The sequence below is a fragment of the Myxocyprinus asiaticus genome, chromosome 16 (genome assembly GCF_019703515.2).
Source record: "Myxocyprinus asiaticus isolate MX2 ecotype Aquarium Trade chromosome 16, UBuf_Myxa_2, whole genome shotgun sequence".
In the NCBI taxonomy this organism is placed as follows: Eukaryota; Metazoa; Chordata; class Actinopteri; order Cypriniformes; family Catostomidae; genus Myxocyprinus; species Myxocyprinus asiaticus.
This window is the reverse complement of record NC_059359.1, coordinates 23,095,374-23,113,080: the sequence shown is the minus strand read 5'-3', so window position 1 is coordinate 23,113,080 and position 17,707 is coordinate 23,095,374. Positions and strand designations below refer to the sequence as shown.

Below are 17,707 nucleotides of genomic sequence, written 5' to 3'. Positions count from 1 at the left end.
TAAATGCCCTCGGTTACATTCCAGTAAGTTACATTGGCCAATTGACAAAGGTGGGTTAGGTCTCCCCAAGATTTTGTTTTACTATTATGCTTTTGGCCTCAGACATTTGGCACATTGGTCACTTCCACCTGAGAGAGCCCTTCCCTGGCTCTTTATTGTTATCTCGCACCTGCATTTAGTGTGGACAAAAGTTGACCAAATTTTCAATTCAGACATTTACCTGAACGTTGCCGCAAGTATTTGGTTGAACCCTAAATTATGCATTAATAAGTCCCCTTTCTGCTGGACAGAATGGATTTAGAATGGTGTTGCTACGCTGGGTGACCTGTATGAAAGTGTTGAGTGTTGAGATCCTTTGAAAATATAATACAGTGGTTTGGGATTCCCAGATCTCAATTCTTTAGGTATTTACAGCTGCGCCATCTACTCTTTACCACATTTGGCTGTAGTATGCAGCCCCCTAAAGCGGAAGACACTCTTGAGATGGTACTTGCTGCTTTTAGAAAAGATCATGAAGCTTCAGCGTACTGTTCCTGGCTAATTCAGAGTCTAGAGGACGGGGTTTTAACATCTCTCAAGAAGTTATGGGAGAGAGACTTGAATTTAGTACTGGAAGATGGAGAATGGGGTAGGATTTAAACAAATGTCAAGTCTATGTCTAGGGATGCAAGGGTGCCCTTCATTCAGTTTAAGATTCTGCATCATTTTTAATGGACTCCCTCTAGATTGGCCTTAAAGACACACCTACTTGCTGGCGATGCCATTTGGAGGATGGGGACATAGCCCATGTTTTTTTGGTGCTGTACTAAGATTCAAGAGTTTTGGTTGAGTGTTCAGAATTTTATCTGTGAGGTCTTGAGCACTCAGATTTTATTTTGCCCCAGACTTTGTATTTTGGGTGATGGGGCGGGTATTAATATAATAAACAAACATATAAAAAACTGGGTCCTTACCAGCGTGATGATCGGCAGGCAGGTAATTCTTAGGGGATGGAAGTCGGCTGGTGCGCCCTCATTTCATGAGTGGGGCAGAGTGGTGGCTTTTGAAGAGATGTCACATAAATACATTTGTAATAATAAAGTTTACTTAATCCATTTGAGTAAGGTCTTCATGAGTATTTTTTGTAGCATTGATGAAACTGGCCAGGGGATTTCCATTTCCCAGCATGCTTTGCAGGGGACTGGATGGTTTGAACAAATGTTGAAACTAAGTGTTATTTAATGCATTTGTAGCAAGATAAGAACAGGATAAGTTCCTGGGGTTCTTCATCTTAAAGTGTTGTCCCATAATCAGAAATTCATCCAAGAACATTCTCAGAACTTCCTCCTTAGACAGGGGACCCTACACTAACATGTGATGAATCATTTTATGTGTAGCAATCGTCTGTGTGTGATTACTGTGTGTACACGGGGGGGTATGTGTATACACAGATTTATTTTTCGAAATAAAGTGAAATACATTTTTATTTCTGCTATTCTTTGCCATAGCAAGTTCACTGAGTTGAGGTAGAGATAGAAAAAAAAAAAAGGAAAAATATGAAGAAAAGATGTGTCGACAGGTTGTCAGTTTCGTCCTTGAGAAAGCAAAGGAACTGACTTTCGTGTGCGTGTATTTGTGAATTGCGATATCCCACACAAATCTTTTTGTTGTGTGGGATATCACTCCTCACACTTCTCTCTCTTTTTCCACTGCACTAAATGATGTGTGGTTTTTGTCACTCTGCAGTGGACACACACACTTTCAAAGAGCCTTGCCTTAAATAGTTATGATTTTAATAAGTCTCTGGATGTTCTCTCTCTCAAAAGAGGTGACCATGAAAACTATTCTACCATAACAATAATGTCACCAGGGTTTTCCGAGCCAAGAAAAGCAGACACTTGTCTATGAACCAGACATAATAATCACACACACATTTACGTACTCGCACATAGCTGCACTAGAGTTATGTCAGTTGTGTTTAACTAAATTGTATGCATATGCATCCTGGCAGGGTCTGGAAGGGTGATAAATCACTGGGTCAATGGATGAAACTGCTAGTATGATAAATATGACAGGATTATTGGGCATTAATTAGTTACTTTGTAATAATGTATTGCTGTTTCTTTGGTCAGTTGACGCATTTTCTGAAACATGAAGTTGGGGCGGGACATGTCGAACAGCTTGTGCCTTATTTTAAAATAGCTAATAGGCTTTAGTTTACATCGCAGCCTGGCAAAGCCACACACACACACACATACCCCTTTTCCACACTGCTTCTTGTGCCAGAGCCGGTTGTTCAGCTGGGGAAACTGTGAAGCTATCTCAATATCTAGACCGTCTGTTTTTCCACTGACTTGAGAACAGAACGATGATCTAACGGACCATATTACTACATAACAGCCCACAAACAACACAGTGCATCACGACCTTTGCTTGCAACAAGGCTGGAGCTGTTGTGCAAGTCCAATGCAGATGAATGAGAAATAAGCAAGTAAAAGATCACAATATATCAATCTTTTGAATCAAAATACACTAAACAAAGAAGCAGCATTTACTCGTGCTTTATATCTCAAGAAACCTCCTCGCATTCAACTCCAATGTTCCATTCAGAAGCGATCATCCCTGTGCCCTATTCCCTCCGAAGACAATTCCCCTTCACTGTGAGAGCTTTAGATGGCTGAAAGGTGATAACAGTCATTCATAACTCACTTATATTAACCTTGTTTATTCAATTTTTCACACAAATAGTTATGCTGATAATTTAATTTGTAAAGAAAAAAAAATGTAATAAAAAAATTCAAAATTTAGGTCCCCTTGTTCTGCCCCTCTTGTTCACTAGTGGACTCATATTGTCATTGGACCTATTATAGTTATATATTCCATTCAGGTCTTGCATACAATTAGAAATAAATACCTATTTCAGGGCTTTACGCTAACATTTTTGTATAGGAGTGCTCAGGGGCAAAGTAAAGCATTTAGGGGCACTGTCAAAGTTCAGTTTTTACATAACTGTCATGTGTAACTGTTAATGTATCACAATGGAGCATGCATGTACACAACCAGGTTTTAAGAATTATTACAGAACAAAAGGTTCTTGATACATGACAAATGACACCTTCTCTTACAAACCTTTTTCAAGTTTTTATTTTTTTAAATAACCTTACAGGCAGCACCAGACAACATTAGTCCTGACTGATCTCCTTTATAAACCACTAATAAGCCAATAATATATTGATTGAATAAACTGACACTTTATACTTCCATTTGCCATTTACAAACATAGGTAATTTTTAACAGATTTGTAGTTCATTAACATTTAAATCTATTAAATCAAAGTTTCATGACATTCATAACTATATGAATGTATTTACTATCTGTTAAGTGTCTTATAATGCTAAGGTTATTCATGAAAGTTAAAATGTTGATATATTTTCTATGACACGCACACAAACTTCCTCACAAAGATGCATTTCTGAGTCCATGGGCATATATGCTGTTTTTGTTTTTCTATGAAAATATGGGCTAGACCAGTGGTTCCCAAGCTTTATACCTTGAAGGCACCAATCTACTTATATATGAAAAAGTCTATACATAGCCTATATCAAGACCATGGAAGCGTTCTCTCTCTCCCGGCATGCTGTGTATGTGCTCGCATGCACGTGTGCAGAGAGTGCTATCATCCATGGTCGTGAGAAATACCCCCCAAAAAAAAAAGAAATAAAAAAGTATCATGATGGATAAAATAATATGTTGATTATAATACAGTGATTTTGTTGGAACATGCATTGCCTCCTATGTGGCGGGATTTTGCATAACCGCAACAGACATGATACTTAAACATTTTCAGCGGTTGTCACATTTCTTCTAGTCTAGTCACCTCGACGCAGTGTGTGAACACTATAACAATATATGCAGTTTTAAGAATTTTTTCAGTCTTGCAGTGCTTGGTGATGATGTTTTAGAATTTCCATGAATTAAGATCCAAGGAAAATCAATGAACAGCTAACCTCGCACACCTGAGAAGTAATTGATAGGTGCATAGGACACAAGCTGTAGCAAAGTCAGTGAAATAGAAAAAAATCCCGCACACTATCCTGTCTTGCAAAGAGTATCAAAATTTATTCAGCAACATTTTGGTCAGTCAACCTTCATCAGGCATTGCATTGATCCAAGGAAAAGAAACCCACAAGCACTTGGCGGTCACATGACAGCCAACGCACCTCCGTTATAGAAGCAGAAAATGTTTGATGCGCTTCATCCTCACGCAGTTGTGCAAAGAGGCTCTGGTCAGTAGAGCGACATTTCATTAAGTTGTGCTACTGTTTCCAGGGTGTCATGGTCTTTTAAATGTTTTGATTGAGATTTGCTTATTACGTTGAGTTAGACGAGGACGGTGGCATGCTGTTTTAATGGTATAGGCATATAATGGATGTTTGACTAGCTATTGTTCTCAGAATCTTGCACGAGGTTTTAAAGAATCTATCAATTCTTCATTTTTCAAAATGCTGTCTGTCATTTTGACAGGTAAAAAACAAAAAAGAATCTCTGCTTAAAGCTTCTTTACTTGGTAAAGAAGGTGTGCACTCTGTGCACTCAATCATTATTCCTGTCCCAAAGAAACCAAAAATCATTAATGACTACAGACCTGTTGCCCTGACGTCTGTGGTCATGAAATCATTTGAGAGACTGGTGTTGGCCCACCTGAAGAACATCACTGGACCCTTTCTAGATCCCCTTCAATTTGCTTATCGAGCAAACAGGTCTGTGGATGATGCAGTCAACATAGGATTGCATCATATCCTGCAACATCTGGACAGACCAGGGACATATGTAAGGATCCTTTTTGTGGACTTCAGTTCAGCTTTCAACACCATCATCCCAGCTATTCTCCAGACTAAATTACACCAACTCTCTGTTCCCACGTCTATCTGCCAGTGGATTACCAGCTTTCTGACAGACAGGCAGCAGCTTGTGAGACAGGGGAAACTCACTTCTAGCACCTGTACAATCAGCACTGGTGCCCCCTAGGGATGTGTGCTCTCCCCACTACTCTTCTCCCTCTACACCAATGACTGCATCGCCAAGGACCCCTCTATCAAGCTCCTGAAGTTTGCAGACGACACCACTGTCATCGGCCTCATCTGAGATGACGATGAGTCTGCATACAGAATGGAGGTTGAACAGCTGGCTGTCTGGTGCAGTCAAAACAACCTTGAGCTGAACACGCTCAAAACGGTGGAGATGATTGTGGACTTTAGGAGGAACACCCCAAAACTGACCCCCCTCACCATTCTAAACAGCACTGTGGCAGCAGTGGAGTCATTCAGGTTCCTGGGCACTACCATCTCACAGGACCTGAAGTGGGAGACCCACATTGACTCCATTATGAAAAGGCCCAGCAGAGGTTGTACATCCTTCGCCAGCTGAGGAAATTCAACCTGCCACAGGCGCTGCTGATACAGTTTTACTGGTTTGGTTCAGCTACGAAATCAGACACCAGAAGACTACAAAGGACAGTTCGGACTGCTGAGAGGATTATTGGTTGCCCCCTGCCCCCCCCCCCCCCTTCAAGGACTATACACTTCCAGAGTGAGGAAAAAGGCTGGAAAAATCACTCTGGACCCCACTCACCCTGCCCACTACCTTTTTGAACTGTTGCCTTCTGGCCGACGCTTCAGAGCTCTGAGCACCAGAACCGTCAGGCACAGGAACAGTTTTTTTCCCTCAGGCTATCCATCTCATGAACAGTTAAATTGCCCCATTGAGCAATAACTATGTGAAATACACAGTTTAGTCTTTTTTATATTTATCCAACACATACTACCTCTTCTGCCATTTCATTCCTCTTGGGAAAAAAAACAAAAAACATTTGCACTGTACATAACAGATTTGTATTTGCACTGTACATAACAGATTGTATTAGATTTGCACTACCCATGTGTATGTGTGTGTGTATGTATGTATGTGTGTGTCTGTACGTATGTGTATAATTTGTTTTATTTATTTTTTTCATTTTTTTTATTATTATCTATGTCTTGCTGCTGTTTTTGTATTGTTTTGTATTGTTGTACACTGGAAGCTCCTGTCACCAAGATAAATTCCTTGTATGTGTAAGCATACTTGGCAATAACGCTCATTCTGATTCCGATTCTGATATATTCACTCTCTCTCGGTCTCTGTGTGCATGTGAAATTGAGAGAGAGAAAGAGGAGAGCGCTTGCAGCCTTGTGTGAGAGTAAACGGCACTTTTAATGCAAAAAATAACTAACTTTAAAAGTGCTTTGTATATGAGGCAAAATGCATTAGATTTTTTATTATTTTAATGGTAGGCTGCAAATAATAAGTTCACAACTTGGGTGTTAAATCAGCTGTCACTCACACCGGTGCAGCCATTTAATTTTCCACATTCGCAGGTAGTAATTTTCACTCAAAAATGTGAGTGAATCGCTCGCACTGTAGATTCCTTTATTTAAGAGCGTACCCACTCATGTATTCTCTATGTTAAAAATACAGATTATGGCTTAATATGACATAATGTAAATGTGTGGGGTGTGTGTGCTGTAGCTCGAATAGAGGTTTCACTGTTCAGATGAGTGTGTGAGAGACGTCATGTCTGGGTCCCTATGATCTTATGTGCCAGTATGACCTCATACAGTATTTGCGCGAGAGCCTTTGCTATGGTGACGGAGTCTGATGGCACTTATTTACTTTTCAGCTTAAAAACATGGGAGAAAGGACAGGGATTCATCTTCTCCTCCTCTATCCATTCATTTTGTCGCTCTCTTTCTTTCCCTCACTTTCTTTTACTCTTTATCCCCAAACACAAACTCCTCACAGACACACGTATACATACACTATGTGGTGGAATTGCTGATTTCCAGCATGAACATACAGCCAAGAAACCTGTGGAATTGCAAATGGTCCCAAACACAAACCAATGGTTGAGCCAATGTTGCTGTGCCAGGCTGGTCAGAATGCTGAAACAAACGCCAGAATGTTTACACATTTAGGTGGAATGGCTTGCTTATAGCTGTCTCTGCATTTTAAGCTGGAAAGAAGTATTTTAGAATCAAAAAAATTACTTCAGCTGTGTGAATAGTTCCTTGTGTGGTTGGATTGGACTGATTTGACAGTATCTTAGCAACGCTTTTCAAACATGTCATTATGCTTTCCTGTGCATTAACAGATAAACCTTTTCTCAGCTGCCTCTCTGTTTTTCCTGACACTGTGCTCTCCTCTTCATCTCTCTCTCTCTCTCTCTCTCTCTCACACACACACACGCACACACACACGCACAGGTAAAAACCATGACAGATATTTTTGCAAGTAGGCAGCTTGTACGTGTTTGATTTGAATTGTGAAATTGATTTAAATTGTCTCTTACATCTTGGGGTTTAACAAATTATAACGGATACAGCAGTATCAGTTCAGCAGGTCATTGATACTGCAGTTTCAAAGAGAAAAACATTCAAATAATAATAATTGTACATTTTAAGTGTCAGCGCGACCAGCGTCACCTTTTGTGTGTGTAGGTTTATTGCTATAATGATGACTTTGAAAACCGATGAGTACCTATCATGTGTCCTCTACAGGTAAAATTAAAAAAAGTATATATTTTAAAAGGTTAGTTCACCCATAAATGAAAATTCTCTCATCATTTACTCACCCTTATGCCATCACAGATGTGTATGACTTACTTTCTTCTGCAAGACATGAATAAAGATTTTTTGAAGAATATTTTAGCACTGTAGGTCCATAATGCAATAATTTTTTTTGATTCTTCAAAAATCATATTAGGGCATAAAAAAAGTAATCCATAAAGCTCCAGTGGTTAAATCTATGTCTCCTGAAGTGATATGATATGCGTGGATGAGAAACAGAAAAATATTTAAGTTTGCCAAAAAACAAAAGAAAAAGAATGCGAAAGTGGAGATTTCAGGTAAAAAAGGACTTAAGTATTGATCTTTTTCTTACCCACACCTATCATATCACTTCTGAAGACATGGATTTAACCACTAGAGTCATATGGATTACTTTTATGCTGATTTTTATGTTATTTTTGGAGATTCAAAGTTCTGGTCACCATTCACTTGCATTTGAAAGGACCTACAGAGCTGAAATATTCTTCAAAAGATCTTCGTTTGTGTTCTGCAGATGAAAGAAAGTTATACACATCAGGGATGGCATGAGGGTGAGTAAATGATGAGAGAATTTTCATTTTTGGGTGAAGTATCCCTTTAAGGGTCAGCAAGAGGAAGAGCATGTTTCATATAAAACTAAATCATGACTGTTTTGGTGCAAGAAACCTTACAACATTAAAAGTGGTCAGAAAAAATAAAATGCAACAAAATAAATACCCCCTTTTAATATCATGATTGATATAGGTCTTCATAACATGATAAGGTATTCCATATTGTGCTTGATTTATGGATTTTGCAGTGTACTTGATTATTAATTATTAAAAAAAAAAAAAAAACGGGGGCAGTGGTAGCTCAGCGGTTAAGGCTCTGGGTTACTGATCAGAAGGTCGGGGGTTCAAGCCCCAGCACCACCAAGATGCCACTGTTGGGCCCTTGAGCAAGGCCCTTGACCCTATCTGCTCCAGGGGCGCTGTATCATGGCTGACCCTGCACTCTGACCCTGGGATATGTGAAAAAAAGAAGAATTTCACTGTATATGTGCAAATGTATAATGTGTGATAAATAAAGAAAATTATAAATTATAATTATAAATTATAATGATTACACCTGTTTGACTGTTCATCATAGTGTTTGATTATGTGATTAACTTAATTATTGTGTGATTCCTTGGCATAAAATATGCATTGTGTGATTCCTCATTTGGACTTTTTTTCCACTAGTTTCTATGTCCCCATGTTTGTGTGAGAGAGATTTTGTTGGTTTAGCTCCCTAATGTGGCCAGCAAAGCTTTTCTGGCTTGTGTTCCTGTAATAAGCAAGTAATGCACAATTAAAAACATGTGGCCAAGACTGTAAACATACTGTTGGCATAGATTTACACCACCACACAAACACACACACTGTTTTATAATTGTGGTGTCCCAAAGAGAGAGCAGCTCACAGCTGGGAACAATCCTGACCTTTTCTCCTTCACTGCATTCCTGCTGTCTGGGAGGGACAAGTTTGACTGTGTGTGTGTGTGTGTGTATGTGTTTGATGCTGAAAGCTGTATTGAGGAAGGGAACAATATTTCCTCTTCAGTTTGACAGTCTTTAGTGTGTGTTTATTGCGATAATGATGACTTTCAGAACTGGTGAATCCTGTGTCCTTTGGCTGTTTCATGCACTTAAGAGAGAGAGAGGAAAAGTAAGAGAAAGACTGTGTTCAATATCTTCTCTGAACACACACATGCACACACACCCAAAAATGTGTGTAAAATGGCACAGATCTGAATCATTGGAGTAACTCAATCAAGTGGGCTTTCCTGTAATGACAAAACAACTACAGCTCATATGTTTCAATTCCACTCCACATCTCTTTCCTCTGTCTCTCTCTCTCTCTCTCTCTGTACTTAACTGAAGCAGGATTTGGCCCAAGGATTCTGATAAACATTGTAGTATAATGATGTGTGCATGTGTGTGATGGAGCAGAGTTACAGACCTGTGGCTGTTTTTGTCTCTCTCTGATTGCACCAAATACAGTACAGTATATGCAATTATTTCCGGGGTCTTAGAAATGTGATTGTGTGTGTTTGCATGTGTGTGTTTCATCTTTGATTCCTTACACCTTTTGATCAGCTACTCTTTTTCTACACTGTTGCCCAATCTGTGCTCAGGCATATGCTGCCTCTCACCCACTCAGATCCCATGTTGATCATGATGTCTGTGTTGATTTGAAGGAAGCAAGACAAGATCTCCCAGAGACTACAGACAGAAGACTAAAGAAAAGAGACAGAGAGAGAGAGTGAGAGAGAGAGAAAGAGAAAGAGATCTGTGTTCCATTTTAATCAGGCAGGTAGCAGGGCTGACCAATGAGACGCCTTGGCAGCAAATTAAACTGTTGTCTGGAGTCCAGAGGGTTGACATCAGGTTAATGAATTTAAAAAGAGCAGTCTGTGTGTGTGCATTTCCTGAGACTTTTAGTAGGTTGATGAGTTTAAGAAAGATGGGGCCTTAAGGGTCTGTGTTACCACAGTTATGGGACATGATGGGCTTCAACCCCTCACCTTCATTTAATTAATGGTGCGTGCGTGTGTGTGTGTGTGTGTGTGTGTGTGTGTCTGTGTGTGTGTGTGTGAGATGGTGAGTGGAGCTTGTTGTCTACAGTATGTTCAGAGTTGTGTGATACAGTTACAGTATATTAAATTTCATACAATAGATAGTTCAAGTCCTCTAATCAAATTGGACAAGCAGAATTTCAAGTGTGCATATAGATCTTTTCAATGACGTCAACTATAACAAAGGACTTACAACGCTACTGCGCATGTCTGGTCCTGAAGCATTTCCGGTAGTGTCATTTTAATAACCAAGAACTGTCAAAACAAAAACTAGCGTGTACCTTTTAAGTCTAACTGAAACAGAACAAATGAGATATAAGCAAAAGCTGAAAATGAACAATGAGGTGTCATTACAAGATCCTTAAAATAAAACTTTGAGGCAACAGGTTTTCTCAAAGGACATTAAACGTTTACCTGAAGTGACTTATCCAGACATGCATTATTATCTTGTTAACACTGAATACGTTTATATGAAAGTTGCGATGAAAGCATATCGTAGTTTAGATGCTCACAATTATTTCCTCAGCGAAAAGGTCTAGAATATTTGATCACTCCCATTATAATCAGTGAAGCTGTTTACACTGCTAGCGCGTAACTTGCAGCTTCATTCATTATAAATGGAGTGATCTATAAGCTCACTTGCCAGCTAGAGACTCCTATCAAACCTGCAGTTATTTGGCTAAAATTTACCAGAGATAAAATGTGTGCTGCACATCGTACAGTTGTCAGGACTGTACGACTGTACGTCTCGCTTCAGTGCTGTATTCCAGGCATCCATTTGTGTTTTGTTTTTGAAAATCAAAATACTTTCATTTTCATTAGTTCAAGGCATTCAGGCATCCACTAGTCTTAGCCTCAGATGGCGTGCCACTGACCGCCCACAGTCCGTTCTCTACCCGTCTGATATTTATATATATATATATATATATATATATATATATATATAGCACACAAAACTGGAAAATGCTTTCTCTATCAACTCATCACAAATTTGCGCTTTTGAGGACGAAATAATCACATAATTTGCCCAAATTTGCCAGGTTAGTGATATCAGATATTTTAAAGATATTCAGAGTTTTGTTTTAGGCACATAGCAGAACGTAAAAAGCTGCATTTTCTGCTTTGTTTACTTAGTTATGTCTGTGAAATTCTATATAATGAGGTGTTCTGTGCTGTACTTAATTTCTTTACACATTTTCTGCTATTCTCCCATCTGTTTTTTTAGCAGTCGCTCACGGAGACTCGCATGCCATTATGTAAATTAATTGTTTCTCCATATCTGTCTTTTATTATGTATGATACATCTCCTAAACACCCTGCAATGACAAAACCCACTGTGATTGGTCACTTAACATGTCAGTTATATGGCTATTCCTGTCTAAATGGGTGGTTCTTGGCCAATTGAAGCTGCTATAGAGCCCAGACGTATAGCGTAGTCATAGGTTTGGCTACGCAAGACTAGTAATCCACTGACATTTTATGACAATCGTGTTAACATTACTGAGTCTCTATGAGCAAAGCACCTCCCAACTTGTGTTTTGAATGTGTTTGACAGCTAATCGGAAATGTTACGTCACTTCTCAAACCAAAAAATATTCTTTGAAATAGGTCACGTCCACAAAATACGTTTTTGTTTTGCAGCTGATATTCAGTACTCTTGCTCGTATGATATTGCTTAATTATGCAATTATTTTTTTATACAGTTCATTATTCATTTGGAGGGCTATGGTTGTGGTTTTCTTCAGAGTGTGGTTTTGTGTATGTTTTTTTATATTTTGTCTTTTTAGGCAATTGTAGGCCAAAACCAGTTTCTCTGCTGTGCCAGGCCAAACAGGAAATGAGACAGGAAGTGTGAGTGTGTGTCCCACTTTAGCTCTCCAGATAACAAACACTAGCTTTCCTGTTCCTACTTCAGCATAGGCTGGCTAAGTAACCAACACTTACATAATCTACAAAGAATCCAACACATCCTCTGAACCCTCCCACGACCCTTCAACCCACCAATTAGAGCCTGTGCCCTTGTTTACTGACTGAGATTAGGACCAATAAGGAAGTGGAGGAAGAGAAGGTTTTACTTTTGAGCAAATTATTTGGAAATTCAGGCCTTACTCAAGAGTCCCAGGAGTACTGAATCTCTCACTCTCTTTAATGTGCTTTATGGGCATGACCAAAACTGTGCATTTTTTATTGCAAAATAATTTGTATACTATGAGAAATGGTGCATTGTTTGTAAATAAATTAACAAGCTAGCGATGGTGTTAACAAGTGTGGAGTCAATTCATAAAGTGTCAATGAATACGTTTAAAAAAAAAAGGAATTACATTTTTTTAACATCAATGAAATAGTAGTTAAGAAGGATTAACTTAAGATGGAAATACTGTAAGACAAAATGTGGCAATAATTATTTTAATGCAAATAACTCAAATTTCAATTTCAAAGTACGTTGTTGGCATGAATTTTTTTTGCATACAATGTTGCCAAAGCATAAACACACATTTAAAAAACAGTGTCAGAAAAAAATACAAAACAATATTAATAAATAAAGTGCCAGTAATGTAAAAAAAAAATACATAAAATACAATATAAGAAATTAAACTTTTAGCAAGATGTAAATGGACATTAAGACAACACGATTTGAAATGCAATGAATGAACTGTGGAGGTCAAAGCAGTGGTTGGTTTCTGAGGGTATCGAGATATAATTACTGATATAATTAATTATTATTGATATAAATAGATTTTTTTATTATATAAAAAGATATAAATTTGGCTGGGACAGATTCATGACTGCCTCAGTAACACCTGCTTTTAATTTCTTTCAGACTGTTTAAAAAAACTGTGGTATGCTGTTTTAGTTTTTCAAAGTATTCTTTAAACGTACCACAGTAAAGGTGAAAGTTTGCCTCTGTCTCAGCCTCACCAGTGAGCACATACACTTTCTTCCTTTGGAAGCCATGTTTGTCTCTTGTCCCTCCCTCTCTCTCAGTGCTCTGTTGCTGAATACGCTAATTGCTAATTGTTAGCTTATTCACACTAAATCCTTATACACCTTACAGTATGTGTGACCAAACCTGCTGAAGTCACAGATTTTCATTCAGACTCTGTTATCATTTGTTCTAATGTGGGCTGATTTTAGATGAGATTTATTCATAGTCTCTCCAGTAGTAGCTCTCCACTCACCATTTGTGATAAGTGCTAATCTCTCCTCATCTCAGACAGTGCTCTCCGTAGCTCTCAAGACCCTGTGCGGTCTGTGTGTTTCGGTAAAGTATCCTTTCATCGGCTCTTTTCAGTATCTATTAAGATCAGAATAGTGATGCAAGTCATTTGATTATCTTGATCAGTAACAAGAGTCTGAATTTGACAATGTTTGCAAGGTTCTTGCCATCAAATCTTTGAAAGACATTTAGTATTATTTGAGGCACTTAGTGAGACACTTTCACTTAACAAGTGAAATATATTTCAGTCTGGACCAGACACTTCCTTAGAGTCAAAGTCTGGTTCTGTGGAACTGGGTTTTGATTTGTTTGCTTGACAACTGTAATTTTCCCCAGTCCATTCTGATTGGCTTTGTATGTGTTTTGCAGGTGTAAGACAAAGGTGTATCCGGATGATCTCCCACGCACCAGTGTAGTCATTGTGTTCCATAATGAAGCGTGGACAACCCTGCTCCGAACTGTCCACAGCGTCATCGACAGGTCACCAAGACACCTGTTGGAGGAGATCGTGCTGGTAGATGATTACAGTGAGAGAGGTGAGAGAGTGGTTTTTTTTTTTTTTTTTTTAACCCTTTTCATGATCGCTGAGGTCTTTTAAAGAGGATAGACTGGTGAGGTGTATGCGTGGGTCAGGTTTTGCCTTTAATGTGTTTTGAATAGTGCTGTCAGTTGATTAAAATTTGTAATCACGATTAATCGCATAACTTTTCATAGTTAATCGCGACTAATCGCAGATTTTTGAAAGTCCTGAAATTTTACTCTATTAATATTCTTGTCAAAATGCACTTATCTCCTTAAGAAAGAAAAAAACAGTATGTAACAATAATGTTTTATTAACATTTTCCAAACAAAGCCTTCTACAATATAATGATAGAAATGCACAAAAATCCGAGTAACATTAAACGATTCCCAAAGTCTAAGTTGGAGGCTGACTAATTAAAAGAACTAATCCCCACATTGGTTGCATATTCATTGCAATGGGCATAAAATCTCTTAAACTCTCTTCCTCCACAATGTTAAACAGTTGACAGACTGTGGCTATCTGCTTTGCTACAGCAATCGTGAGCTGCTTTCGTGTCTCTCAAGAAGAGACCATCCTGCAGTGCAAAACTTGCAGGGTTTACTTGACAATTAAAGTTAGGCTCACTGAATACTAACTTTACAGTGGCAGGCCTTAAAGTTCAATAAACTAAAGTGAAGCTGTCATAACTTACACCAGTTTAGTTCAGCTAACTAAACTGAAGTTTTCACAACTACATTCAATCAGTTCAGATTAGTTTTTAAGTTGTGAGATAAATGGATAAGTTTAAGTCACTTAAACTCAAAAAAGCCCATGCAAAAATGGCACTAAATATGAGTTGAATCAATGAGTTAAAACAGTTTTTTTTTTAACAGTGTAGACAGTTGTAGTCACCATTCACTTAACATTTTTTTAAATCTTTTTTCGTACAATGGGAATAGTGAGACTGTCATTCTAAAGGCCTTGATATACTTAAGATATATACTGATATCTTCTTCATTCTTCGTTCAGGGTAAAAAGAATTTCTAAACAGCCGAGCACAGTATACTGTTTGCAAACATTCAGACACTGGCCACACCGCTGTGGGAGACGTTTAGAAGTACATTTAAATATGAGGATGCTCAGTAAAACCTTAATTAATGTGACATTTAAAATGTGTTATAGATGATGTTATGCCTCATTATATGAGTAGAATTCATATGAGATCAGTAATAGAAGCTTTTTTAACCACTCGATGATTTAAAGTAATATATTGTATATTCAGTAGAAAATGTTTAATTGGTCTTGTTTACATTCTCAATTCATGATGCTAATGCGCTAACTCGCTTTACACTGCTATAATGTATGCGCTGGTTACACTCGATTATTGTCATTTATGATGACACTGATACTTTTGCAAAGGTGACTGTATAAATGTGTAAATGTGCAGAACAAAGACAAAAGAATAATGATAGGCTTACTTAGGACAGATGTGTGAATGGCTTTCGCTGCAGATAGCACATGAGTGAATGGGCACTTGAGAGAATTTGAGTAGATTTGATTTCTTCTGTAGACTAAAAAAATTAATAAAACAAATCGCATGACATGGTCTTGGAAAATGTCTCTAAGCGAACAATCGTATAAATGTTTGTAAATTTGCACCAGCTCGCTAATAACTGTACATGCCGGTGTGTTCATGTTGACTGAACTTGACTGACTGAACAAGGTAAGCAAAATTAGTTGTCAGGTTCAAGGTAGGTGGAGCTCCAGGTCAGACCAACCGATGATGTGGACCAATGGCAGTAAGAAGGTGTTTAGCAGCCGGTAAGAATTTTTCCTAAACGTTTGCCCATGTGTATGGAAGCCCAGGAGTGCCAATTAAAAAAGAATGAAGGAATAAATTATCAATCTATTAATTTGAAAATAAAAACTTGAATAAGTCAATTTATAAATGGACAAATAAAAAGACTTTTATTTTATTATAATTTATTTAATTTTATCTTAGTTTATTTAATTCATCTTTAAAAAGGCCATTTTATTTAACAATAAAATTGTGCATTAATAAATCAATATTATTTCCTGTTTAAAATGTCATTAAATGTAGCAATAAATGAGTACATTAATGAGTCTTTTAAATGCACTTTTTAATGCACTTTAAAAGCACCTTTTAAATTGCATTTTAAAAAGGTATTTGGCAGTTGCTTTTCTTAATTCATTTGCCAATTGCTTTTCTTTTTCGTTTTGATTTTCCTTTTCTTTTTCCTTTTCTTTCTCCAATTGAGAATCGAGTTAAAAAAATGCCATTGGACTGTTTACTCGTGAGAGCAACCAATTAACTTTTGATTCAGTTATAAGACCCGCTTTCCCACGTGCCACTCGAAGAGGATGTAAGACAGCCTGTCATTGGACAACGGTATGAGCAGTTTACGTGATATTATAGGATCTGCGAATCCCGCGCATAAGAAACGGGTACGAAGCATATCAGAAGTTAATGGTGGCTCATTCACTGTTGCTATGAAATTCTGAACACTGACCTACCTGAGCGTACACAGTGATATGTGTCCAGGATGGGAGCTGGTAATCGTGATGCTGTCAACAGAACCAGCCTCCCGACACGTGTTCTGAATTGAAACATGCGCAGCAACTGCCATTTGCCTCACACTTCACCGCTTGAGGTACCAAGCCGATGAAGAATACCGCCAGATCCTGTACTAAAACACCTCCATGAAGTTGGCACCCCATATAATTAAATCTTTACCAAATCTATACCATTCAAAAATGAACATTTTTGCTAATTCGGTGTTTGAGATATTAGACATTATTTCTTTGGATCTGTGACGACATGCTCCACCCCATGAGGTCCAAATTGCTCGGTGCCGGTTTGTGCTCGGTTTGTGCTGATTTGTGCCGTTAAAAGAAACACTAACTATTTCCCTTCCTTAGATATAGCAAGAAACATTTCAGGAGCAGTGATGTTACTCCAAATCGCTCCGAACCGGTGTCGTTCGTTTGTGCTCGATTTGTGCTGTCAAAAGAAACATCATAAAGTGTTCCTTTCTTTGTATTAAACAAGATAGCTTTTGGGAGCCGTGAAATCATGCAGGCTAAACCCCATGTCAGTAACTCTCACCTGTCTACATCGTTTGTGCTCGCTTCTGGTTTGTGCCGTGTTTGGTATCGTTGAAGCATTCATTTTTTGGCAAAGATTTAATCTTTCACCCCAACAAACTCAAACACATCTCTCTTTCTATGTCAGGAAATATCAGATTTGATCTGATATTTAAACCAGAGATGAAAACTACTCACCTTTCAGCTAAAGTCACTTTTTCTGAAACTAATTTGCCCAAATTGTTTGGTAAAATGTATAAATTGTCCTTATTAAAATCAGTTTAAAAGGTTACTTTAAGCTTAAAAACTTAAACTTGAAACTCAGTTATTCTAGATTTATCTGCAGTAATAGCAAAACATAGCAAGATACAATACAATACAAATCAAATAATATTTTTTTAAAGTTAGTAAATAAAATTAATATTAAGAACATATAAATATGAAATAAATGTAACCTACACAATCAGTCCAAAAGGACACTGACTACGTTTTTTTTCAAAAGCTTAGAACCTTTTGATCTAAAGGTTTATGGTCAAATGCTTTGGATTATTTCTGTACTCAAAAATAAATTGTGCCTAATTATAGATGTCTATACAAACCTTTTATTTATTTGTTTTATTTATTTATTTAATAGTTAATTTAATTTTTTAAAGAAAAGTAGCCAACAAG

At 37.8% G+C, this 17,707-nt stretch overlaps 1 protein-coding gene across 3 annotated transcripts in view; it reads left to right on the top strand.

The window, feature by feature from the left end:
• Nucleotides 1-17,707, top strand: part of LOC127453910 (polypeptide N-acetylgalactosaminyltransferase 1) — a 148,929-nt gene that overhangs the window by 88,491 nt on the left and 42,731 nt on the right. For all 3 annotated transcript variants that reach the window (XM_051720678.1, XM_051720679.1, XM_051720680.1), the window contains one exon: nucleotides 13,801-13,967. In XM_051720678.1, the coding sequence (XP_051576638.1) occupies nucleotides 13,801-13,967 (167 nt within the window). The remainder of the gene's footprint in view (nucleotides 1-13,800; nucleotides 13,968-17,707) is intronic.